The 25,253-nt window shown below is 55.6% G+C and overlaps 1 protein-coding gene across 2 annotated transcripts in view; it reads left to right on the plus strand.

The window, feature by feature from the left end:
* TNS1 (tensin 1) overlaps positions 1-25,253 on the plus strand; it is a 219,091-nt gene that overhangs the window by 20,115 nt on the left and 173,723 nt on the right. For both annotated transcript variants that reach the window (XM_028151044.2, XM_054723191.1), the window contains exon 2: positions 22,783-22,897. In XM_028151044.2, coding sequence (XP_028006845.2) covers positions 22,783-22,897 — 115 coding nt within the window. The remainder of the gene's footprint in view (positions 1-22,782; positions 22,898-25,253) is intronic.

A 25,253-nucleotide genomic window follows, 5' to 3' on the forward strand; every position in this document is an offset into this window, starting at 1 on the left:
TGACCTGCTCTTTGTTTTCCCTGACTCCTTCGCTGACGGCCTCTGGGAAGTTTCCTCTTCTTCTTCAGTTTCTCCAGGGAAAAGAGTGCTCTCCGGGTTCTGACCCAGGAAAATGGTGGGGAGAAAGGCCCAGAGTAGTCCCCTCTCTGCCAGCATGGCCTCCATACTACCTGGCTCTAGACTCTGGAATCTCCTTCCTGGCCTGCACTCAGCATCTGGGTCTCCAGGCTACGTGAACAAGACTGGGTATGGAGAAGAAATTCTTCCTCCTTCAAGCCCTGGCCAGGCCCACAGCACAGCCTGCCTCCAGCCTGGACTCTAGCCAAGGAGAAGAGACAGAGGAAGAAAGAGCTGGGCCCCAGGGGGTGGGTAGCAGAGCTGGGATACAGTCCTGGGGTCTGAGGGAGCCTGGGCAGGGCAGGGTGTTCCCAGAGAATCCTTTAACCCTCGAAAGATGGTGGCCACCTTTGTAAAAACTTCACTGGGAGGGAGAGGTGAGGAGCTGGGGGCTATTATCAGGCACCCACATGGGGGCTGAAGAGCAGTCTGCGTCTGACATGGGGCCCATTTGATGGAGCAGGCCCTATCCAGGTTCATCCTGATCCCTCACTTACTCCACGTTTTGTCGTATAATACATGGTCCCCTATGTCTGAGCATCTGAATTTAGTCCGTTCTATGGAGCCTTGTATCTCTGTCCCTGGTGCTCAGGGGGCCTAGAAGGAGAGACGGGAGTGAGGGGAGAGTTCTCAAGCTTCCTATCAGGTGCCAGATGCAGTTTCTGGTGCCTTGAGTCCTCTGAGGGAGAAAGGGATTGAGAGGCAACCTTTTGGGATTGGACTCCTCCCCACCCCTACAAAACATACACGTTTAGGTAAAAGAGGAAGCAAAGGAGTCCTTGTTAAAACGTTCCAGGAGGCTCTGAATCCTCTAGTGATAAAAAAGAACAGAGGTCTTGTGATTTTCCTTGAGGCACCAAACTCCCAAGGATGTACTTCTGTGTCCTGTGAAGGTTGTGCACATGGAGGACAGGATTACATTGACCTTTAGGAGTTGAGGCACCTGGCAGGAAGCTACGTGGGGTGTGGTGGGCCAGAGGCTGGGAGGGGAATCTGGGGAGAAGATCCAGGCAGTGACAGGCCTGACTTCACGTCCCCATCAGCTGCTGACTCTTCGCTTCCTCTCTGGAGAGTCACTGGTTAAGGACACCTCCTGCTGGGCAGTGGATGGAAATGAAGGACTCTCTGGCCTTCTGAGCCCTTTTGACAGGATCTGCTTGTTGGAAGGGCTGGATTTAGCCATCTTTTCCTTCTCTTTCTTTCCACCCCCCTCTTTTCCTTCCTTCTATGTTTGATGAGGGCCTTTATGCTCTAAGTGCTGAGAAGACTTTAATAATTCTCTTTAGAACGTCATCTTGTCCTGCTCTCTAGTCTAGGATGGGCCACACTTGCATCGATCAGTCTGAAGAACTTCTATTTAAAAGAAAAAATCAACAAGTTATTCCTTTCCGTTAAACTTCATTCCACTTGCTATGGATTAAATCCCATTTTCTCAGTCTCACATCATAATCCATTTCCTCTGGTGCCTGGGTGGGGAGACTGTGGAGATGGCAGCCCTCCCCCCAAAACAAACAAGCAAACAAACAAACAACAACACTGGAAGAAGGCCACCACTTCAGGCCTGGGACAGACTTCAGCAGCACCAGGCACTTGGCTGGAGATCATGGGCATGAACAAGGCAGGGCCTGCTAGGGATGGGCTCACTTTAGTGACCCACTAATTTAAGTAACAAGGGTCTAAATTCTAGTCTCTACTCCACTTACCTGGTGCATCCTCCCTCCCCTCACCAGTTTTCATACAGAGCCTTTGAGTGTGTGTGTGTGTGAGAAAGAGAGAGAGGGGGTCCCCCCCTTATTGAGGGACTGTTAGGGGACTGAGGAACCTGTCTGCCTTTCTCCTCTCTCCAGCTATACACTAGCAGGGACCTCTTCCTTTTCCCTCGCTGTGTTTCTGCCCAATATCTTCCAAAGCACTATGCTTACTGCCCTGTCTCGGGGTGGGGAGCTGAGTGGGCTAGGGTAAAGGGGGCTTGGGTCAGGGTCAGCTAGCTGAGAAACCTCAGCTCCTCAGGAAGGAGCCCCTGGTTACAGCCCTACAAGGCTGTCTTTGTGTCTCCATCCTCCCTGAGGAAGGGGTCAGGGAGACAGCATTTCCAGGAAAAATGGCCCTGAGATGGTGCCCAGGGAAGCCCAGGCCCAGGACTGCAGACCATAGCGGGTGGGAGTGTGGGGGAGGGGACCTGGCTGGTGCTCCAGTGGCCTGTTGCTGCAGAAGAGGCCCTGGCAGCTCCCCCACCCCTCCTTTCCTCTCTGGCTTGGCTGGCTGGCTGCCCTCCCAGTTTCTCTGCAGCAACAGAACCAGGGACAAAGCTCATGGCTGCCTCTCCACCTCTCCGTGGTATGTCTGTGGGTCTCCTGCCTGTCTCTCTCTGTCTTTGTCTCTCTGTGTCTCTATCTCTTTCTCCCTCCTGTCAGCGTCCAGCACCTCTTTCCCACCTCTGTCTTCTTCCCTCTCCTTAGTTCCAGGGTGACAAAATGGTCACCCCGAACAATAGTCCCGAGAGGCCCATCCTCTGTTCACATCATCTGAGCACAGCAGAGGCGGAGAAGGATGGTGGACACAGGCAGCACAGAAAGTGAACAGGGCAGTGAAACCCATGACCCTGAGCAGGAGACTCCAGCTGGAGGCGACCTGTCCAGCTCTCATTCATCCGAGCTGGTTCAGCCTCTGAGGTGCTTGGGATCTCAGAGCTGAGGGGTGCTTGGGATCTCAGAGCTCCCTCTCTCCTGGAGTGGGCTGGAGAGAGATCCAGGCAGAGGAGTGGGGTGTGGGCAGGGTCAGAGGATGGCAGTGAGTTGGGACAGCTGGCCCAGGTTGTGTTCATTGTCCCCATGTGCACCCCTGGGTCCATGGATATTTTGGCTTCAGTGGTGGAAGTCAGTGGCTTCCATTTAAGTCAATCACATTATGCTCTGGGGAGCAATATGGGAATTGGAGTGAGGTCTGGAGGGAATCCACTCACGCACACACGCGCACGCTCACTGCAGCGGGAGCACAATGCTGCCGCCGCTGCCCAGGCTCGCGCTGCCGCTGCGCCTTCCCCGCAGGTGGACGCCTGGCGCCGCCCCCGCCTTGTCCCGACCAGCTTCTGCGCCGCTCCCTGCGCCTCCGAAGTTCCAGGGGTGCCTGCGCCCGCCCCCCAGCCCGCCCGGGAAGCAGGCAGGCCGGAGGCCATCCCGCTCACGCGGAGGGGAGGAGAGAGGGAGCAGCGGAGGAAGTCCCGGAGGGTGGAAGCGCCTCCCGCAGGGGTTTCCGGGGAGATGGAGGCACATCGGGGTCGCACTGCTGGGCCCCCACCAGGCTCCTCCTCCTCCGCCTCCTCCTCTGGGTAGAGCGATCCAGACACTGGGGTTGCTCCTGCGGGGCAGAGGATCCAGGACGCCCCGGGGCAGGGCTCTTGTCTACCTCCTCGCCCACCCCCCTCCCACCCCCAAATCCGCTCCCGCAGCAGCCAGTCCTCTTCCCCTGACCCTCGCGCCCCAGGCACCCACCCTCGTCAACATGACTCGATTGAGCTGGTGCTTCTCCTGCGTGATCGGATGGGGCAAGTATCTCTTCTCCTGCCTCCTGCCCCTGCGCTTCTGCCTCCGCAGCCAGGTAAGCTCTATCTGCCTCACCTAGCACCTGCCCCACCCACCCCAACGGGCATTCTCCTCCCTCAGCCTCCTGGGCTTCCACTGACCATATCCCACCCGGCGGAAACCCCATCTTGACGGTTGTTAGCCTGCCTGTCAACAGAGTTTGGGGACTCCTGAGAGCTCCTACCACGCCGCACCGATCCACAAGGGGGAGTGGCCGCCTTTCCCCAGCGCACAGCCCTCCCTAGCCCGGGTTTGAAGTCTGAAGGATAGCACCAGCGTCTGTGGGAGGGTGGTGGAGATTTGGGGACAGGAGGCCTGGGGGCCTTAAGCATCCTTCCCATTTCTATGAAAGGGAGGGCGAGTTCCTGGGTCCCCACTGAGAACTCAGCATGAAAGCTGGGCACTAACAGAGTGAGATGGAAATGGGGCTGAAAGCCTGTGGGTGTGTGTGTAGGGGGGGCGGGCGGGAGGGGGGAATTCCCATCTATTCAGTGGGATAGAGGAACCCGGGAACTGGACGGGAAGAAGATGGGGGCTGGGGCACCAGGGTGGGGCAGTAGCTGGGGTAGTGGGTGAGGAGGGGTCTGGTGGGACCTGTAGTGCTGTGGGGTGGGGTGCCCTGGTTGGCCACCTTTCTCTCGGGGATCCTCGCAGAGAAGATCATAGACAGTGCCTTCCGGGCGTATGCATGTGTGTGTGTGTGTGGGGGGGGGCGGGCAGAGGTGGGGGCATAGCTGACTCAAAGAGTAAGGAACTGGAAAAACTGCATGTAACCTCACATTCTCCCCTGAGGGGCAGAAAGAACCCCAGGAGCATGACCTTGAGCTCCAGGAGGCCTTCGTGAGGGACTGGGGTCCTGGCTTTCTGATCCCCTGTCCTCTCCTTTAGGGAACCAGAGGGGCCTTGTCATGGGAGAGGGGGCTGAATGCACCTCTCTGGTTACGAGTGCCAGCTTAGAGCGAGTCTGTCCCGCTCTACCATTTACTAGCTGTGGACCTTGACAAGCTACTGAGTCTGCCTGTACCTTAGTTTTCTCTGGTATAGAATGGGTTGTTGTGAGGATTAAATGTATTTAAAGCATTTACCAAAGTGCCTACTCCATAATAGGTGTTCTATAATAATCAAGGATATCTTTATTATTATGATATCTTTTCAATGCGGATCACCTCCTGTAGACCTCAGGCAGGCCAGATCTGGGGTAATGGGGAGGGAAGGATTTCTCCCAGTATCCATTTTCCCCATCATATGGATGGGAAGCATCCTTCCACTCCGTGAGAAGCTTGTATGTTCAGCTCCTCCTCCCAGGGGCTGCCCCTGGGTCTCAGTTTCCCTCTTTGCCACTCCGCAGTGGGGAGAGGTGCCAGCAGGCTTCCGCCCCAGGCACCCACAGAGTGCTTTGAAACCTTCTAGCACAATGCATCGTCCCCCAGGATTGGCTGGGAGGCAGGCGCTGCAGCTGTGGGCCGCAGGGATGGAGCCCCATCCACATTCCAGTGGGCTCTGAGTTCAGATGCTGTGCTGTCCGGGATTTCAGATTTGAGAAAAGGCAGCGGGAAATGGCCACACAGGACCAGGTCAGTGGTACCCCAGGCCACTTAGCAATCTATCCCCCGCTCATTTGCAGAGGTTGAGGATGACCTAACCTTCTGGGCCAGGATTTGAGCTGCGGGCTGGCGGTGAGGGCCTGGATGAGAAGCTGCAATGGCCTTCCGCCTGCCTTTGAGGTCCCGAGTCAGGCAGGAAATTAGAGCTGGGGAAGAGATCAAGATCACTGAATCGGACTCTGGGAAGGATTTTATTAAAAATTGTTGGAATTAGGCCCAGACACTCCCCCGACCCAGGATGCTGGTGGGGGGAGGCAGGGGAACGGGATGTGAATGATACTCCTTCCTGTGTCAACTGGGGGAACTGAGGCTCAGACAGGGCCTGGTTGGAACCTCGCCTTACCTGCCAGGGAACACCCAGACTGAGGAACAGTAATGGGCATGGGGGCCAGGGGCAGGACCTCCTCTGCCCATAGGGTGCTTTGGTGGGCTTTCGGGCGAGTGCCCTTGCTTTGGTCTGATGCTTCTCATGCCAGGCTTGATGAGAGGAGCATGGACAGGACTTCAGTCTCCACTCACATCCTGGCTGTACTCCTGTGCAGTGAGCGTCCTGTGCAGTGGTACTTGAGGCTCTGCTGGGCTCTGAGTATCCAGACCTCGGAGGCCGAGTGTGTATGGGGAGCAGGTGATGTAACCTGGCTTACCTGTGAGCAGCAGGTGCCAGACCCTGTCCTCACTCAATCCTGGGCCCCAGGTCTTGCCAGGGCTATGGTTTTTCTGTTGGCTTTTCTAGAGTCACTGGAGAGCCAGTTGGTTTCATCTTGACCCATGTGGCAGCTCTGTCCTTGGTCTCCCTCTGGTCCCCCCTACCCTCTGGCATCACCCCCTGACCCAAGCCAGACCTGGGCCTGAGTAGCTGATTTCTTTCTGAGGCTGCAGCACCAGCCCTTGGATGAGGAATGGGGAGCTGGCTAATGCATCACCACAATATGGGACCATAACTCCTAAGCCCTGGGTGACTGTATTGCTGAGGACCAACAGGGAATTCTTGGTCCCTGCAAAATGTGGGGCCAGATGCCCTGGACTCCATTCTCACACCTATTAGCTGTGTGACTCTGAGCAAGTTGCTGTACCTCTCTGCGCCTCAGTTGCTGCATTTGTGAATCGGGAACCGGTAGGAGGCTTACATGCAGTACCACATTAAATGCCTGACTGGTTTTCTTTTTTCTCCCCCGGGGGCAGCGGGTAGAGAGGCAGAGTCTGAGGGGGCAAAAGCGTATAGATACAGTTGCCGAGTGCTTTGGTGTCAGATTCCTGTGTCCCGTGCTTTTGGTATCTGCAGTTGGACGTTGGAGAGGAACCCCAGCGCCAGCTCTGCACCCCCTTATTTGATGGGAGGCCCCTGGGGCTGGCTGGGCGGAAGGCTTTGGTGTGTGCAGCCCAGTGTGGAAGGCAGTGGGCTGCAGGGTTGGCAGGAGAAAGCGGAGGGCATGACAGTGACTGGACAGGAGGTGCTTAGGAAAAACATCTAGAGTCACTAGGGAGCCAGTTGGTGTCATCCTGACCCATGCGGCAGCCCTGTCCTTGCTGGACCTCTGTGTGTTCCCTCCTACCCTTATCCTCCGCCCCAAGCTAGACATGGCCTGGGCAGCTGGACGCTTCCTGCCCACCCCTCTCTCCACTGCAGCGCTGTCATTGTGAGACAAGGGGCCTGGACTAGCTGAGTGGTGCCCCAAAGGCACCCCCCCCCCCCCCCCGGCAGAACGTGTTTAATTTGGCAGGCAGAATGGTTTAAAAAAAGAAAATGCCAACATTTAAAAATATGCATTTTTTCCTCATATTTTATAGAAAAGATTTTATATAATGATATAGATTTGAGGCTTCTCTTGATAGATCGAAAGATCTGACCATGTGGGCTTCCGTAGCTGATGGCACAGTGGCTCTCCCCGAGGAGTGCGCATCCCCTTTAGCGGGGCCTGAACTCTCCAGGTCCCTGAAGACCCCTTGCCTGCTCCTCTCATTTAACTTCTTTCGGGCCCCGGAAGGCTCTGAACTTTACTAGTTACCCTGACTGTGACCACTGTCTGAGCCTGAGGTCTTTCTATCTCTGATGTTCTGTGACACTCAGATTCTGTGACCAGTGGTGACAGAGGAAAGGCTCGATGCCACAATAAGAGATGGCTAGACAACAGGAAGGACTTTTTGATGGACAAGTGTCAAATGATAGGCAGAATGAATAGGAGGGAGCTGGGCCGTGGCCTTGGATAGTTGTGGCATCTCAGATGGTGGAGCTGGAAGGGACCTTAGTGACCAGCAGCTGGCCATTTTGTAGGTGAGGAAACTGAGGCCAGGAAGGAGGAGTGCCAGGCTAAGGCTCACAAGGCCATCACCTTCATTCCTGCCCTCAGTCACCCTTCCCGCTGCCTCAGCGCAGCCAGCCTCTGGGCCCAGGGCCAGCCCCAGAACCTGCAGTCCTGACTGTTTCTTCAGCTGGCTGCTGACCCAGGGGCTGGAGGGCAGTGGATGGTGAGCGGGGAGGGCTCTGTGTGCAGAGGGGAGAGTGGAATTATGCACAAACCTGCTGCAGAAATGGCCAGGGCAGTGGGTGGTGTTGCACAGGGTAGTGGGTTCTGAGGCCTTTGGGATTTCAGCCCAGAAAACCCAGCCAGCCCACCAGCAGGTGTCTGATGTCTGCTGCGTGTGAAACCCTGGTCCAGGCAGGGGTGTGTACCCCAGGATGAGTGATACTCTGGCCTCTGGAGAGTTTGCAGCTTGAGAGAGCTCAGGGTAGGGGTGGTGGTGGGGAGATGGTGCTGAAGATGAGTGGGTGTTACAAGCATGTGCAAAGGTGTGCAGGCTAAGTATGCCCAAGGGCCTTTGAAGGGGGCCAGAGGGGAAGAGAAGAAAGGTTTGGGGAGGGGACAGTAGATGGTAAGAGTAGAAAAATTCCTCAGGACCCATTGATTGATAGATTGATTCATTCCTTTTTCAACTATGTCAACCTGCTGTATGGCAGGCTCTGGGGATGGAAAACACGGGACCTGTCCTTGCCCAAGACACTTTCTCTGTGTGTGGGTGGGGGAGGGGACCCCAGACTGTGAAGGATAAATAATAGATAACAAGCTTGAAACAGGGCCATTATATATCGTTAGAGACACCTCAGGTGGCAGAGTTGAACATTCAGCAGGGAAGATGGTTGTTAGGTAGCAGGAGTGACTTCAGATGATTGGTTAAGATACAGGAGAGAGCTCCAGAGTCTTGGAAAAGAGGGGTGGAAGCATTCTGGGGTCAGGATTCCTTCAAGAGAACCCCTAGCCCAGGGTCCTGCACTCCCATTTTCACTTCCAGTTGAGAGGACTGGGGAGGGAGCTGGCCTGGGGGCCGCAGGGCCCCCTGGGGCTGTGTGGGAGGCCAGACAAGTTGGTGTTACTGTGATTTGGTCTTTGCTCTCATTTTGCAGCATTTCTGGGAAGCTGCAAGGTGATTTCTCAGAACTCCCAAGACAACTGCAGGGAGGAGGCTGGCAGGGCTGGGGATGGTGGCTCAGGGGTGGGCTCAGGGCTCTCAGAGAGGCCACCCGAGGCCCCTCCTCCCTGCCTGCCCTCTGCTCTAGCCAGCAGAGAGGGAGAGTTTGTGGGAGTGTCTCTGTGTGGCCATCCCCAGAGGTGGCTGCTGGGAACACTGGTCCACTTCAGTGTTCGTCTAAACTGCCAGCTGAGCCCCAGCAGGCTTAGGAGGGGGTCCTGAGGGGCACTGCGATTCGGGCAAGGGAAGCAGGGCAGAACCATTGGCAGCTCCATACCTCTGCAGAAAGACTTGGGGAGATGTGAGAAGGGACCCTGATCCTGCGCCCTATCTCCTTTATCAGACCAAAGACTCTTAACTGAGGCCAGGAAGGACAAGATGAGAGACTTGCTTCAGTGTCTCCCGACTTCTCAGCGTCACCAGGCAATAGAGTGCCAGTCCCTTGAGCAGGGCACCACCTGCATGACCACATATCACAGCCTTTTCCCAGACCAGCTGTGAATGCTTCCCTCTCATTCTCGGGGATTCCCTCTCATCCCAGGTAGAATTCTTGGCTGGACTGTGTGCTGGGAGCCAGCGCCCCTGGCTGGGCAGGTCCACCTGAGGGGAGAGGCCGGCCGTAGAGACTGAACCCTGGGGCTGCACTGTGTGTGGTGCTGACAGACAGTGACAGGGCCTGCTCCTGGGTGAGTGGGGGAGAGAGGCAGCGGCTATGTAACTATAGTACATGTGGCCTGGGGCACGTACAGCACCCTCCTGTGTCTGCATAGGAGCGCAAACAAGAGGGCTTTCTTGCCAACTTACTCAATCCAAGAAAATGGTCTCAGAGTGCCTACTCTGGGTGTGGCCCTGTCTTTGGCCTTTTGTGTGTTTATGTGAATTGGACCGTGTGTCCTGGTGTGTGTGTCTACAGAAGGGGGTGGGGCTGAGCCTTCTTGTCCTCCCCTGGAAAGCTCCAAAAAGCAGAACTGGTGATTCACCAGCTCCACCCACCCTCTCTTGGTCCAGCCAGGCCAGAACGCCGGCAGGAAAGTTTTTTGAGATGTGTATATGGGGATCGAGACAGTGAGGGCCGGGGCAGATTTTGTTGGCTTTCTCTGCAGAGCTCCCTGGGAATACATCTGGATTCCACACCCCTTTTCTTTCCACCCTCTAGACCCCAACCGTTGTCCCCGGGCTAAGGGAAAGGGTACAGGGGAGAGGAGGGCTGGTGGGCAACGCATGGGACACTGTGGGGAGAAGTAGGCAGTGGAGTGGTGGGAGGTGAAAACTGGGCCCTGGGAGGGGGAAGAGGGGAGGTGGAGGAGGAAGTGGGGAAATGCAAACCAAATGTTGGCCCAGGGTACAGTCAAGAAAAACAGACTCTCGCGGGAGCCTGGAGCGGGGCTCCCTTTAGGAAGGGCAGGAAGGGCTGGGACAGATGTTTGGAGAAAAGAAAGAAGGAAAAAAAGAAGTAGGAAAAAAAAAAATTGGAATGAAATGCACAGCCTGGGGGCTGGGCCATTCTCCTGCAGTCTCAGGCTTGGTTTCTCTTGTGTTAAGACCTGTGGCTGAGTGTGTGCAAATGAGTGTGTGTTTCAAAGGCAGGAGGGCCTGCGTGTGTCCTTTGGGATGGGACAGTGCCAAGGAACCCCGGGCAGTGCAGACTGTGCTGTCCTACGTCTGTCTGTCCATTCATTAATGGTTGGGGTGGCGGGCTCTGCAGGGAGGAGAGCAGACTCCAGCCCTGCCAGCAGCAGATCAGAAGGCAGGAGAAGCTTTGGTGGCTCACAGGACTTGTATGTCTGGGGGGTGGGGGTGCAGGCGGGGAGGGGGGCACATCTAGTAGTTTTCCCTTTGCCCTATCTCCTTCACACCCCCTGCATAACAGGGCTTTTGCCTCCCACCGCCACCAGTGGAGCCTAGAGGAGGGAGGAGACAGGAGGCTGGGACAAGGGGGTGGAGTGGGGGTGGAGGAGGGAGGGGGAGCTGGAGGCAGGCAGGGCCAGAGGCCCACAGATGCTGGCTACGCGGAGCAGCAGCCTGGGACTCAGAGCTTTCTTCTGCCTGCTCGAGGGTCTGTGAGCTCAAGAGTGTCGTTTGCAGGCCCCGGACGTGGCCTGAGTCCAGGGCCCCCTGAAGATGACGTGGATCTGTCTGTCCTGCATGCTCTGGGTAGGTCTGGCTGCTTTAGCTGGGGTGTTGCACCCCCAGCCCCTTATCCTTCGTCTGAGAGCCCGTTTTGGGGGGGAGTGTTGGTGTAGGTGGTGGTGGGGCCTCTCTGCCCCTATGGACAGAAGGACAGACATACTTGGGCAGACCCTCAGCCTGTGTCCTTCCCCATCAACAAGGCCCAGGCTCTGGTTCTATAGCTCAGTACACCCCACCCCACTGCTCTCACCTTCAGTTGAGACAGGAGCTATAAGAAGAAGGAAGCCGCCAGGAAGTGTGTTTCTTTTTGGAGCCTCTCCTGCCCCTCCTGCTCCCCCCTTAGTTGCTCAGCCTGAGTTTGAGGAGGGGCACTGGTAGGAGACTGAGGAATAGGGAGATACTGACTTCGACAGTGAAAAAAGCCATTCTGGGGAGAGTTCTGCCTGATTTATCACTTTTATCCCTTCTAGACCCAATTTCAGCTTCTACCTGTTGCCATCCCTTCCTCCATAGCCCCTATCCCCCCCTCCCTGGAGGCAGCCATGGCCTCCTCTTCCTCTCTCCTTGTTCCTAGGTTCAGGAAGGCATGTATTGCGGCGAGGATGCTGAGCGGTAGGCAGGCAGGGTCTGGGGCCACATGGTGAGGGTTAAAAGTCTTGAGGCCAGTTAGGGGCAGAATGGGACTGGGGAGGGTTTACTGCTGCAAGAGAGTGGGGGCGGGGCCAGAGACCCCGTAGAGGGGCTCCGGGGCTGCCTGGGCGAAGGCGTGCACAGGGGTCAGGAGGGTGAGGAAGTCATCCCTGGCCGGCCGAGGTTCATGTTGGTTTCTGAGGGAGTGATGGCTGGCTTGGGGGAGGGGGTTTCAGGCCAGGAATCCAGATGTGGCCTTTCCTGCCCCATTCCCTGTTCCCACCAGTCCTCAGCGGGGCCCTCTCTGGGTCAGGCGAGCTCAGGCTGAGGACAGTGTGGGCGAAGGGACTTGGGCAACCAGATGTACTTGGGCAGAGAAGGGAAGGGTGGGAGAGGGGCTAGTGAGGGGGTCTGGGTGGAGTTGGGGCTCAGGTGTGGGGAGGGGTCTGACTAGTAGCTTGACGGTGCCTGGAGTGTCCTGCACAGAGGATGCAGCCGTGGTTTGCTGGGCTGGTGTTGACATCTGTCAAAGGGATCCTTGACCAAGTTCGCCCTCCAGGCCCTCCAGGCTCTCTTCCATGGGGTGGTCTGTGAGGGAGCCCTGCAGTGTGGAGGGTAGCCGTTAGACTTCCAGGGGTGATGTGCTACTGTGGATGGAGGAAGGGCCACGTCTGCTGAGGGGTCATGGGAGAATGGCTTCACCCTTGTGAGCCTCAGTTTTGCCATGGGCGGAATGAAGACAAGGGGAGGAAGTTGCTGAGAGGTAGGCATGAGTGCCCTACTGATGCTACGGCCCTCCCTAAGAGCTGGGAGAGGTGCCGGGGACCCAGGGAGGTGTGGATGCTGCCACTGGGCTTCTCTAACCTCCCTCCTGGGGCCGTCCCAGCTTCTGTCCCTCCCCAGCTCTGTGGCGCAGCCTAGTGGCCACTTTCCTTACAGGAATGGGAAGAGGCTGGGGGTAGTGGGCTGGCAGAGGGGTTGTGCCTGGATGCCCATCGTCAGGGTGAGCCAGAGTTTGGGGACGTGTGGACTGGACAGACCCGGGCACAGTTCTGGCCACGTCAAGGTTCTTGTCCTCTCCTCCAGTTGCCCAAGGCAGTGTACCAGCCACCTCCCTCCCTCCTGGGTGGGCCTCAGTGGGGTGTATATTTGTGGCAGGCAGTAGATAGATGGCACCAATTATGGAAAGGGGGTGCGGAGGTCCTGGAGACTTTGCCCAGGGGCTGTTTCTGTCCTGAGAAGCACCTGGTGTTGGGAAGTGAGTGGACTTTGACACCAGACAGGGCTAGGCTCAAATCCCAGCTCCATCATGTACCAGATGGGCAGCCTTGGGTAAAACATTTCCTTTCCTGAGCCTCAGTTTCCTGCTCTGTAATGTGGGGAGAATAATACACATCTTAAATGGCAGGGGTAGGGAGAGGGGTAATGTATGACAAAAGACAGGTGCCCAGGCACATAGTAAGTGCTCAGTAAATGCTGGTTCCTGCCCTACTCTGAAACCTGCTGTTTGGCTCGTGGGATCCCCCATATCCTAGATCTTATGTGAGGGGAGGGTGTCCCTGGGATGGCTGTTGTGGGACAGGGCCCCCCCTCTGAGGCTTCTGACTTCCCAGAGACTCTGCCTAACTGTTCTCGGGACAAGAACTGAGTGGGTCTGTGGCCTCCGGGAGGTAAATTGAGGCCTGGCCTGGAAGAGAGAGGCCTTGTGCCCCAGTATGAATGCCTGTGTGTCTATGTGTGCACATGTCCCTGGATGGGGACAGCTGCAAACCTTTCATCCAAGTGATGTATCTGTAGTGCATAGTTTTAACAAGCTCTAGGAATAAAAAGCACTTTATTAGCTGAGGAGCATAGGGATATATTATGCATAACTTGATTTTCTCAGCAATTGCTCCCATTTGCCATTACATATTCAAGTATGGCTTATTTAGAAAATAATTACATGCCTATTAATCGAGGTTTTTGGTGCGCTGACGGCGTTAGGACTGCAGGCTCTTCCTCTCAGAGGGGCTCGCCCCGCTCTTAGGAACCGGGAAGGGGCATATTAGGGCAGGACTGGGCTAAGTGCAGGCCTGGCCCAGCCCTGAGCAAGCCGTGTGGCCCCGGCTGGACACTGGCCTTTCCTGGACCTCACAAAAGCTTGGACGTTATTCTCTGAGGCCACTTGCAGCTGCAGACAATGAAGTGTTCTCTCTGCTGGAGTTGGTGTCCTGCCCAGGAGTAAGCACACACTTTTGTCAGAAGGGTCCTCTTGAGCCCCCGGATTCCCGGGGTGCAGTTCCTGCCACGTCGACCCCAGTCTGACCCCTGGCCCTGCACTCACTCTCTCTGGAGTGTCATTTGCCTGAGAGGGCCATGTCCACCCGGGGCCTCCTGCCGTAGTGTTGGGAGCCAGGCTGGGCTGCATGTCACTCACTAGGGTCTAACACGAACCCTCCTGTTGCAAAGTTTTTCAGAATGACACTTGAGGCACAAAGGCAGGGAGAAAGGCTGCCCTGGTTTTCGGCAGCGTCTGGAGGAAGTACAGTGTGCTGGCCCAGAGTGTGGCGCCTGGGTTTCATCCTGGCCTTGCCAGTTGGTAGCTGTGTGGGCTTAGGCAAGTAGTTGACAGCTCTGTGCCTCGGTTTCCCCACCTACCTATAGGGATGCTTGGTTTTAAGTGAGCTAATGCACACATGCATTTAGAAAAGTGTCTCACACAGTAAGAGCTTGAGAAATGATAGCTCTTATTATATGGTGCACGGCTATGCAGTAAACTAGAGTTAGAACTAGCAGCTGGTCTGCTGCCTCCCATCTACAGCTGTCCATCCAGGGAATACTCCAGGGCAGGGCATGTGGGACCCGTGCGGATGGGGTCGTAAGAGCAATATGAAGGCCCGGGAAAGGCAGGCATCTGCAGGCAGTGTGCACGGTGGGCAGAGCTCAGATTCTGAAGTGAGCCTGCCCAGGCCCAAAGCTTGGCCCTGCCACTTAGGGGCGGTGTGTGCGTGTGTGAGTGTGTGTGCGTGTGCGTGTGTGTGTGCGCGTGCATGTGTGTGTGTGTGTGTGTGTGTGTGTGTGAGAAGTTATTTAACCTCTCTTTGCCTTACTGTGTACAGTTTCATTTGACCCTCACTGCAATTCTGTGACAGACGGGGACAACTAGTTCCAGGTTCCAGCTGTGGTGAAAGGGACTCCTGCCCAAGCCACATGGCCGATGGGTTCCTGAAAAGTGGAAGTATGTGGGCTGGGGGCATTGAAACTCTGGGTGGAGGGGACTGCTAGGGAGCAACCAGGGATAGGGAATGGTGTTGGGGAAGGGCTGTGATGAAGAAGCCATCCAGTCATTCACTATCTAAGCACCCACACCTAGACCAGTCCATCCACCTCACAAAGGGTCATGGAGTGCCGACTTCCTTCGAGAAGCTTGCAGATGTTGGGCTGAGGCTGGTGGTTAAGATAAGATGGGTGTTACCAAGAGGGACCTAACCTGGACTGGGGGAGAGCAGAGGTATCAGGAAAGACCTCTTGGAGATGAACTTCAAACTAGATCCAAAGATGAAGCTGAGAACTTGGTAATGCAAGAGGAGGAGTGAGAATGACTGAGGATGGCTAAGCCGGCTGAGCCAGCCAATAGCTGGCCTTTGGATAGATGATGTAACTGCCAGGTCTTCTCCAGAAGGCCCCCGACAGGCCGCTGTTGACAGACTGTGGGAAATGGTGGTTGTGCGTGGTTAGGGACTTGGGACCCTGCCTCCAACAGACCCGGATTTGAGTCTTTGCTCCACCCTGCCTTTCCGTGTGCCTTGTGTCCCAGCGCAACTCCCCAGCCTCATGGCAAGACGTCGTGAGGAGTCAGTGAGGGAGCAGCGCCAGCCTCTCCCCGGCACCAGCCCATTAATGAGGCTCAGACTGTGCCCCCCTCCCCCTCCCCCTCCCCCTCCAGGGGATGATTTCATTTTTGGGCACAAAAAGGGACTAGGGACTCAGAAATGTTGGGACGTAGTTTATGAAGGAGCCAAGGGGGAGAGAGAGCGAGAGCAGGATGCTGGGGAGGGACCATCCAGTCCAGGAACTGGTCACCAGATGGAATCCTGAGCTGCCAAGTCTCCTCTGTCCCGCGGGAGGGGCTCAGTGCCTCTCTCCACCCTCTGCCCTCCTGCGGAGATGCAGGCCTGCTCAGAGTCAAAGAGCTTTCCTTCAGTCAGCAACGCCAGCACCTGTGTCTGCAGCTGGTGGAAGGCTGACCCCAGGCTCTCCCCCGGGAGGGCAGGTCAGTGGGAGCAGGGTGTAATTACACAAGGGGACACGTGGCAGCAACTCCATTGGATTCGCTCCTTCAGACACAGGGGACGTGGAGCAGAAGTACTGCAGACATGGGCCACCCCTGGGCTGGTCCAGTGCACACACAACGATGACAACATGAAACACAGGCCATGCTTACTATGTGTCAGGTGCTGTTCCAACTGCTTTTCAGGCACCATCTCCTTTGATCCTCACAGCAACCGATGGGTGTTACTATTATTAGCCCATTTAACAGATTAGTAAAGTGAGGCAGACAGGGGTTAAGCAACTTGCCCGGGGTCACCTAGCTATGTGGGGGAGCAGGGGTGAGTCAGATTGCATGGAGGGCTTTGATGGGGCACCAAGGTGCCACTGAGCCCAGGAAGGGATGTCTGGGGATACTAAGCCTGAATCATGAGGAAGTGAGCAGACGAATGCAAACTGAGGGACATTCTGCAACACAGTTAGTGGGGACTCTTCAAAACATCAATGTCATAAAAGAGAAATCAAAAGGGGGAATAGTGGGCCTGGGTTAAGGCATATGAAAGAAACCCAGCAACTCAATGTAATACAGGATCTTGATTGGGTCCCGAGTCCAAAACCAAAACCAAAACAAAGACCCCGCTAGAAAGGAGAAATTAGAGTAAGACCCGAATGTTAGGTAGGATGGTGCTGCTGCTGAATTTCCCCGAGTGTGACGATTACATTGGGGCAGGGGACAGACACAGAGAAAGAGAGAGCAGGTAAAAGTGGCAAAAAGTTAACAACGGGTGAGTCCAGGTGAAGGGCATATACGAGTTCATCTTTTCAGGAGCTTTTAGCTTTTGAAACAAAAAACGAAGACAGCAGTGGGGAGGTTGATGGTGGTGGCGGTGAGGGGTGGTCCCTGGGAAGATCTTCCTGCGGGATGAAGTGGGAATGAGGCCTTCCTTTGAGGATGCCTAGAAGCTAAAAGCTGAGGAGGGGGGAAGGGCATCCTGGGAAGAGGGAAAGCAGAGCAGAGGCTCAGAGGTGGCCGCCTGGCAGGGAGTTGGGGAGCGGGTGCGGGGGATTGAGACGGCAGGGTGGGCTGGGTATGGGCCAGCTGCTTCCCCTGTTGGCTCCAGGGAGTGCAGCTTGTATCCTGGATGTATGGGAGCATTTTGGGGTGAATGGTGGTGTCAGTAACCTCAGAGAGCTGCGTTCCTTAGAGGCTGCGTAGAGGATGTGTGAGGACCCTGTATCGGGGGTCCTGGTGGCTGTTGCAACAGTTCTGGGCAAAAATGACAGGGCTTCCAGGAGGGCAAAGGCAGTGGAATGAACAAGCACAGGAGGGAGGAGAGAATGTTTAGGAAGCAAAATTCACAGAGTCTGGCAACTGGTTTGATTGGAGGGTGGAGGGCAGGGAGGAGTTGAGAGTGATTCAGAGTTTTCCACCCGGGGTGACCAAGAACACCCTGGTCAGAACATTAGCTGGCTAGGGGATTGTGTGTGGGGGGTGGGTGGGGAAGGAACATTGGTGTGTATGAGAAGGTGAGGTGGGATTGGGGGTAGCTTGCTTTTGAGGTGCTCAGGGGACTGCCAGATGCAGGCCTACCTCTCCATTGTGAGTCCAAGGCTCCCCCCTAGAAATGATGGCTGATGCCAACCAGGCCCTGGCCTCTCAACCTGAGGCGATGAGACATGGAGGGCTGGGGGCCAGGAGGCAGGGAGAGGGGAGCTGACCCTCCAGGGCTGTCCTGGGCCTGAGTTTTGGGGACTCTCTTTCACGAGGCTCACCGGCTCCCAGACTTCTGCCCTCTCGCCACATCATCCAGGGGTCCTAGAGCTGGGCACAGAGGGCCTGGGGGTGTGTGTGGTGCGGGGCTGGGGAAGGTCCTTGGTGAGGAAGCAGGAGTTCCTGAGCTGAAGGACCCCTAGGGTTATCATCCCCTCCACCCCACCCCCACGCAGCTCTCCTCCCTATGGGGCAGGGAGGAACCAACAAACAGCCTTTCCCATCCCAGGGCCAAGGCCTCTTGCCAAGGCTGTCCAAGCCAGATGTGCCACACCCCTCTGGCTGGGACGTGCATCTGGCAGGCCAGCTTGGCTGAGTGGAGGCTGGGAGGGAGAGGACCCCCTGAGGGCCAGGAAAGCCCTCTGATGCTGAGTGGGCTTGTCACAGGGCCAGGGCTGTGGGCTTGGAGGATGGGGCAGGATGACTTCTGGGCTGGGACCCCTTTCCTTGTCTGGGTCCTGGCTCTGGAGGGAGGTGTGGCAGAGCCTCCTCTGCCCCTGCATTTCCTCAGGCCCCTTAGGGGTTAATCCAGCAAGAAGGGGGGCTGGGAGTGCTTTGTGAGGCTGCCTGCCACTTGTCAGGAAAACGGTGGTCATTGTCATGACAAGCCATGGAGCTCTGCACTTTCCGGGCTCCTTCACACCCTCTGCCTGTACCTGCAGAGTAGCCCTGGGCCAGGGCAAGATAGGTACCAGAACCCTGTTTTTCTTTTTTTTTTTTTGTCAGGCTTTCAACATGTGATTGTTGGGAGTTCTCCCCAGCCCTGCGTCTAATCATGCCTCCTCCTGGCTTCTGCCCGCTGGGCTTTGTTTTGCCTTCAGTTACTGCACAGGTCACTTAGGTGCCTCCTTATAATGACGGCCCCTTCGGGTATTTGCAGATCAGAGGCTTAGCCAGCCTACACATTCTCCTCCATCATCCTGGAACCCTTCAGACCTGTGTGGGTGACTCTTTCACCAAGGTCACCAGACACCCCTTCTGTGCCCAGGGAGGCCAGAGCTGGCAGAGTCCTTACAGTCCGGGGGTGGCCCTGCTTGTCTCCTTTCTGCCCCCAGGGTACTCCAGCCCCTCATGGAAGGGGCATCTCATTAGACATCTCACTCTCTGTACACATCAGCATGTCCTACCCCCAGCTTCCCGTCCCTCCATCTCAAACTGGCCCACGGTTTCCCCTACTCTGCCCACCCCTCATTTTCATTTGGGGACTACGAGGCCCAGAGAAGGCCACGGATGTTCTCAAGGCTGTTGGCCTAGAGCACAGGTCTCTAGGCTCCCATCCTAGTGTCCCCTCAGCTGGAGAACAGTTCGGGGTGGGGCTGGGGCAGCAGGGCGCTGGGCCATTGTCGGGGGCTGCTGGGAGTGGTGTGAGGGAGGCGGGGTGTATCTGCAACCCTGTTTCTGCTCTCTGAGCCTGTGTGGGGAGAGATGTTGTAAACTCAGATTTTATGGGGTTGGGCAGGCAAACCCAGGGCCCAGGAGAGAAGACGGAGTTTGCTTGTCAGCATGGAAGGTTCCGTCTGCTCCCCATCTGTTCACCGGGCGGCCAGGACGCTCTTTCATGAGATTCCACTGGCCCAGCTAGGCTTTGGGAAGGAGGCCTCTTTCCCCGGGCTTTGGGGGAAGGGCTGGATTTGGGGTGTAGGCAGAGAAGTCTGGGGTGTAAGCTGGGAACAGGGAGTTCTGCCTGACTTAGTGGGGTGGGAAAGGCGGGCTTGGAGGTGCCAGAGTAGGGCTGAGCTGATTGGCCTGTAGGGCTTCCTGCCTGCCTCCCCACACAGGCCTTAAATGGAACCCCAAGTCCCCTCCCTGCCCCTCCTCTCACCCCAGGCCTGGGCTGCTGCAGTTGACATTGGGCTGGGCCCCCTCCCTGGAATGTCTGTGGCAGAGATCACCCGGAGGCTGCCAGCCAGGAGCTGAGATGGGAAAACGGGCTGGTGAGACCTCAGAGTGCAGGGACTTCCTGTCCCTCCTGGTGGCATGGGGACACTGAGTGAGGCCAGGGCTGGGCAGTGCTCTGCCCCCACTCTCACCCACCCCAGAGGAAGCTGGAAGTTCTACTCTTAAAACCCAGCTCTCTGGAATCTCAGACCCAGGCCTTGCTGCCTGGCCCAGCCACCAGAGGACACTGGCACCATGCCTGTCTCTTCCACTCTCTGCTCCCCACCTCTCCCTGGGCTTTGCCTCTGCTCCCTCCTGTCTCCCACCATCTGCCTGTCTCTTTAAATTTTGAGACAATATCAAACTTCAGAAAAGTTGCAAATGCAATGCAAAGACCCTTTAAAAAAAATTCTCATCTGCCCTGACCAGTTTGGCTCAGTGGATAGAGCGTCGGCCTGCGGACTAAAGGGTCCCGGGTTCGATTCCGGTCAAGGGCATGTACCTTGGTTGCGGGCACATCCCCAGTGGGGTGAGTGCAAGAGGCAGCTGGTCGATGTTTCTCTCTCATTGATGTTTCTAGCTCTCTATCCCTCTCCCTTCCTCTCTGTAAAAAAATCAATAAAATATATTACAAAAAAAAATTCTCATCTGAGGATATGTTTATTTTTTTTTAATCCTCACCTGGGGACATGCTGAGAGAGAGAGAGAGAGAGAGAGAGAGAGAGAGAGAGAGAGAGAGATGAGAAGAAACATCGATCGGTTGCTCTACCTGGGATCAAACCCACAACTTTTTTGGGGTACAGGATGACATTCCAACCGACTGAGCCACCTGGCATGTGGCCGGGGCGACCTTCTTTTTCCTTGAGCTATTTGAGAGTAAGTTGCTGACACGATGCCTACCACCCCTAAATGCTTTCCTGATTTTCCTACAAGGACTTTGCCCTGCCTAACCCAACACAGCCATCAAAGTCAGGAAACTGACATTGATCTGTGACTACCATCTCACCCTCAGATAAGTTGGCCAATGATGTCCTTTCTGGCATGGAAGGAATCCAGTTCAGAACCAGCCATTGCGTTTCGCTGTCGCACCTCTTCAGTCTCCTTCAGTCTGGAAATCCACGCCGTCTTTCCTCCACTTTCACGACCTTGTCACTTTTGAGTAGTCCAAGCCGTGGATTGGTAGACTGTCCCTCAATTTGGGCTGGGCTGACGTTCCCTCCTGATTAGCGTGGGCTTGTGTCTCTTTGGCAGGAATGTGGCAGAAGTGATGCTCATTCTCTGTGTGTCCCCCTGTGGCACACAACCGCTGGTGCCGTTACCTTTGATCACTTGATTGAAGTGGAGTCTGCCAGGAAAAGTTACATTTCCCCCTGGTCATTTACAAGTATGATGTGGGGAGGTGCTTGGAGTCTTATAAATGCTCTGTTCCTCATCTTTCCATTTATCCAATTATTTCACAGATCAGAATGGGTTCATTTAAGCCATTCCTGTCATTATGTATTTTGACGCTCAGATCTTCCCCGATTTAGTCTCTGGGGGCCCCTTCCAGCTGGCTCCTGTGTCCTTTTGTCTGTCTGTCCCCCTTTGATTCTCCGGGTCCCTTTAGAGTCTCTGTGTGTTTCTATCTAATCTACCACGTTCTCTGTGTGGGCTTGTTGGTCCTTTGCTTTGTCTCTGCCTTTATCTTGGTCTTTCCCCCCCCCCGCTCTGTCTGACTCCCTGTGGCTTTTCTCTGTCTTCTCTCTGTCTGTCTCTGTCTTTGTCTCTGTTCACTCTGTCTTTGTCCTCTCTCTCTTTCTGTCTCTCCTCCACAGTCTCTCTCTCTCTATCTTTGTTACCCTGGCTTACTGTCTCTCTCTCTCATTTTGTCTGTTCTTCTCTGTGTCTCTCATGGCCCAGTCTCTTTTCCCCAGGACTCACCACTACAGTGCCTTCCGATAGGAATCCTGGACATGCTGGGTGTGTGAGACTGTCACCGTTCCTGCTCTGAACAAGTTGCCCCTCCAGCCCCGTCCTGGAGCTGGGAGGCCCTGGGGCAGGGTGCGAGAGGGGACTTGGAAGAGCAGAACCCCCTCCCTGGAGCTGCAGGGTCTGTGACGGCGTCTCTGTGTGTGTCCATGTGTGTGCGGATGGTGTCGGGAGCTCCGTGCCTGGGAGAGGGAAGGAGAGAGCTGCCAGTGTCTGTGTTCCTGGGCCCCTGCTGCCGGAGTAGGGGAATGGACCAGGTTAGACCCACAGTGGGGCGCCTTGGAGAGGAATGGAGCCTGCAGGCAGGGATGACTTCTCTGGGGAGTCCTCTGAACGGGGACCTCAGGCCAGAGGAAGTTGGTTTTTAGCAGCGTGGGTGCAGGACTTGCTCCCAGGGTGTGTGCCCATATGTGTTACAAAAGACAGACTGTCAGAGCTCGAGGGGTGTGGTGCCCCACCTTGTGATGCCCGTGGTTTTGGTGGGAGGGTGATTGACTGGTCCAGGAGCTCACGGTAGGTCAGATATAGAGAAGGCTTGGACTGCTAGCCTGCCTCTCATATCATGTGTGTGGTGGTATCGCTTTAAATAGAATATTTAACATACTGAGATCTTCCTAATATAAAGAATAGAAAATAAAATAAAGATGGAAGAAGACTCCTGGGTTGGGGCAGGGGATGGTAGTGAGGGTGAGAGAGAACTGAGGGGCATGGCATTCTGTGCACATGGGTAAAAGTTACAGACTATCAACAGTAGATGGATAAATCAATGAGCTCTAGTCAATGGAGAACTACACAGTAATGAAAAGGAGGAGCTACTGCTCTGTGTAACCAACCACATGGGTGAGTCTCACAGAATAGGACTGAGCGAAAGAAGCTTTGCAAAAGAATACATACTGTATAATTCCATTTATGTGAAGTTTAAAGATCTGTCAAAATGAATCTTTGGTGCTAGAAGTCACAGTAGTCTTTACCTGGGGGGATAGTGAATGGGACGGCCACGAGGGAACCTTCTGGGGTGCGGTTCATGGGGCATACATGTGTAAAATTGGTATCGAGCAATGCATTTAAATGAGTGTACTTTGTTAATAAAGTACATTTTAAAAAGTGATTAAGAAACCATGGAGGGGCCTGCGGTGCCCAGCTGCTGGGGTCTGCAGCTGTTGTCTAGGCTTCAGTACGCTGACCCCACCTGGGAGTCTGGGTCCCACCCACAGCTTTCTCTTTCCCTGGGCACCTCCTCCCAGAAACAGGCTCAGGCCTATGACACCTGAAAGGGCCCTTGCCTCTCCCTTTCCCTAGTCCTTGCCTATGTCTTCCCCAGACCCCTCAACTCCTTTCCTGGGACCCTAGCCTGCTACCAGGCCTGATCACTGTGCCTTTCCTCCCACAGCCAGAGGATCTGGAGGCCCCCAAGAGTCACCACTTCAAGGTGAAGACCTTCAAGAAGGTGAAGCCCTGTGGTATCTGCCGGCAGGTCATCACCCGGGAGGGTTGCACCTGCAAAGGTGAGCAGCTAATGGGGCAGGAGGATGGGAGCATGTCTTCCTGGGAATGAGATGGCCTAGGGCCAGTCAGGCTGGGACTTGGCTTTGCGGATTTCCTTGGGGTCCCCACCTGGTGCCTGGTTCTCATTTGGGGGGTGATGTAGAGCCCACCAGATGGCAAGCATGTGGATGTGTGTGGCTGGTACATGGCAGGTGAGGGATGGCATGGAAATGGCGTGTAGCCTGTGCATGGATGACTGGTGTAACATGAGCGAATGGCATGTGGAAGGTGTGTGGGTGGCACGTGGAGCTGGCATGTGGATGGTGTGTGGAAGGTGTGTGAGTGTTGTGTGTCTGGCACCGGCAGTCCTACAAAGACACCAAGCCACAGTCCTTCCCTTGTGGCAGCTCAGGGGTGAGTTTAAGAGGCCCCTAGTCAGATGGGGGTGGGGGGTGGCTGCTGGCTGACAGGCTTTTCAATCATTGTTCTCACTGTTTCCTAGAACAGCCTGGTGTTTGGCTGTCACTGGTGCCAGAAGTCAGTGTCTTGTCCCACATCACACAGTGAAATCAGCAGGAGGCCCCTGTACCCAATCTCGGTGACTGACACCATCACCCACCCAGTTGCCCTCCCTCCCATGCCTCCATCTCCTTCACCCCCATCTCCCATCAGTCCACTGAGTCACTGAGCTTCTCTGCAGCCCTTTAGGCTGCCGGCATTTCTTACCTGGACGACTGACTGTGGCCCCTTTGCCTCCCGTTTCCTGACCCACCCTCTCTAATCCAGCCTCCCTGACAGCTTGCAGCAGGACCCAATATAGACTTAGTTATGTCAGTTCTCTGGTAAAGCCTTGGGCCCCCACTACCCTCCAGACAAAGGACAGGCCCCTTCCCATGGCTGCGAGGCCTGGCAGGACCCACCCCTTGCCAGCTCTCTGACCCATCTCTCCTCATCCCCCTAGTCCATACTTAAACCAGCTGCACCTTGCAGAGTTCCTGAAATGCCAGGTATGCCAGGTATGCCAAAGGGGCTGGGTCCCTGCCTGCCCTGGGACCTTTACTCCATCTGGACTCTCTCCTTCCTTCCCTTCATATCAGCGTCCTAGTGGAGCTGGGAGGCTGGGCAGCAGAGCCTAGTGAACAATTGTTGAAGCACTTAAAATTAGATGGCTTGCATGCATGCTCCCATATATTGCTCATAGCATCTGTTTTACAGATGAAACCAAGGCTCAGAGTAAGTAAATCTCTTGGCAAAGCACACAGCTGCTAGGCCAGTGTGGGGTTTTCAGGGTGTGTGCTCTTTGGAGGAGGGAAGGGTTCTGACCAGGAGTTTCAGCTGATGTCAGAGGTTGGAGTGGGTGTATCGAAGTTTGTGAGTGTGTGTGTGGTTGTGCCTGTGGAGGGCATTCCATAGGCAAAGGGCTATAGTCTTTAATGGAAGAAGGGTTGAGTTTAGGGGCCAATGGGAACTTTTGCAATACCAAAATCAGCCACATGATGTCACCCTCCTTCTAAGAGTTCTGGTTGGTCAGGCGGTGGTTTTGGGTGGGAGTTCGGTGAAGTCTGGAAGGAATTGCTGAGGGTGGGTTTTTGTATTTTGCTTGTATCACCACCCCACCCGAGAACCTGCTTAAGTTAGCCCTTGACCCTCCCCTCAGTTCCTTCCTTCCTTCCCCAGTGTGCCTTCCCTTCACCCCAGCGACTCCCACAGCTGTGCTGCAAGGAGGCAGCAAGGGGTGGGGTAGAAGGAAGTCCCAGCACTTTCACTGTGAGACCTCGGCACATTCCTGGCCTTGTGTTCTGTGATAGTCTGTAGTCCTAGGCTTCCCACTTGACCTGGCTTGAGGGTCCAGGTTGAGGAGGGAATTTGACCCCATGTGAATGGAAGGCTCCCAAGGTGAGCAGGGATGCCCCCAGTTTCACCTGGTTCTGCCAGGTGTGAACCTGGAGTGGAGGTCAGGTGGCCAGTGAGCTGCCAGGCTGGTTTGGCAGCTCGGGGTGAGTTAGTGAGAAGTGAGAAGAAAGCCAGGGCCACACTCCAGGGGCACCACCAGGTGTCAGGACTGGGCCATGAAAGGGCCAGGGGTGAGCCCAGCAAGGGAGGGTCGTCAGTAAGAGGGTTAGGGTCACCAGGCAGGGGGGAGGGGGAGGAGGAAGGGTTGGGGCCACTTGGGCTTACTGGTAGGAGCTGACCGAGTAGGCCCACTCTCTGTGCTTTGGAACCATGAGGTTGTGGTGGCATGAGATGGATAGACCCCTAATCCATCCACCTCTTCCTCCTTCCTTCCCTCCCTCTGTCCTTCCATTCATCCAGGGCTACCAAGTATGGGTGGTTCCCTGGTTGAGGGGGCAATTGTGGACTAAAATCCAAGCCACA

The sequence above is a fragment of the Eptesicus fuscus genome, chromosome 11, assembly GCF_027574615.1.
Source record: "Eptesicus fuscus isolate TK198812 chromosome 11, DD_ASM_mEF_20220401, whole genome shotgun sequence".
Lineage (NCBI taxonomy): Eukaryota > Metazoa > Chordata > Mammalia > Chiroptera > Vespertilionidae > Eptesicus > Eptesicus fuscus.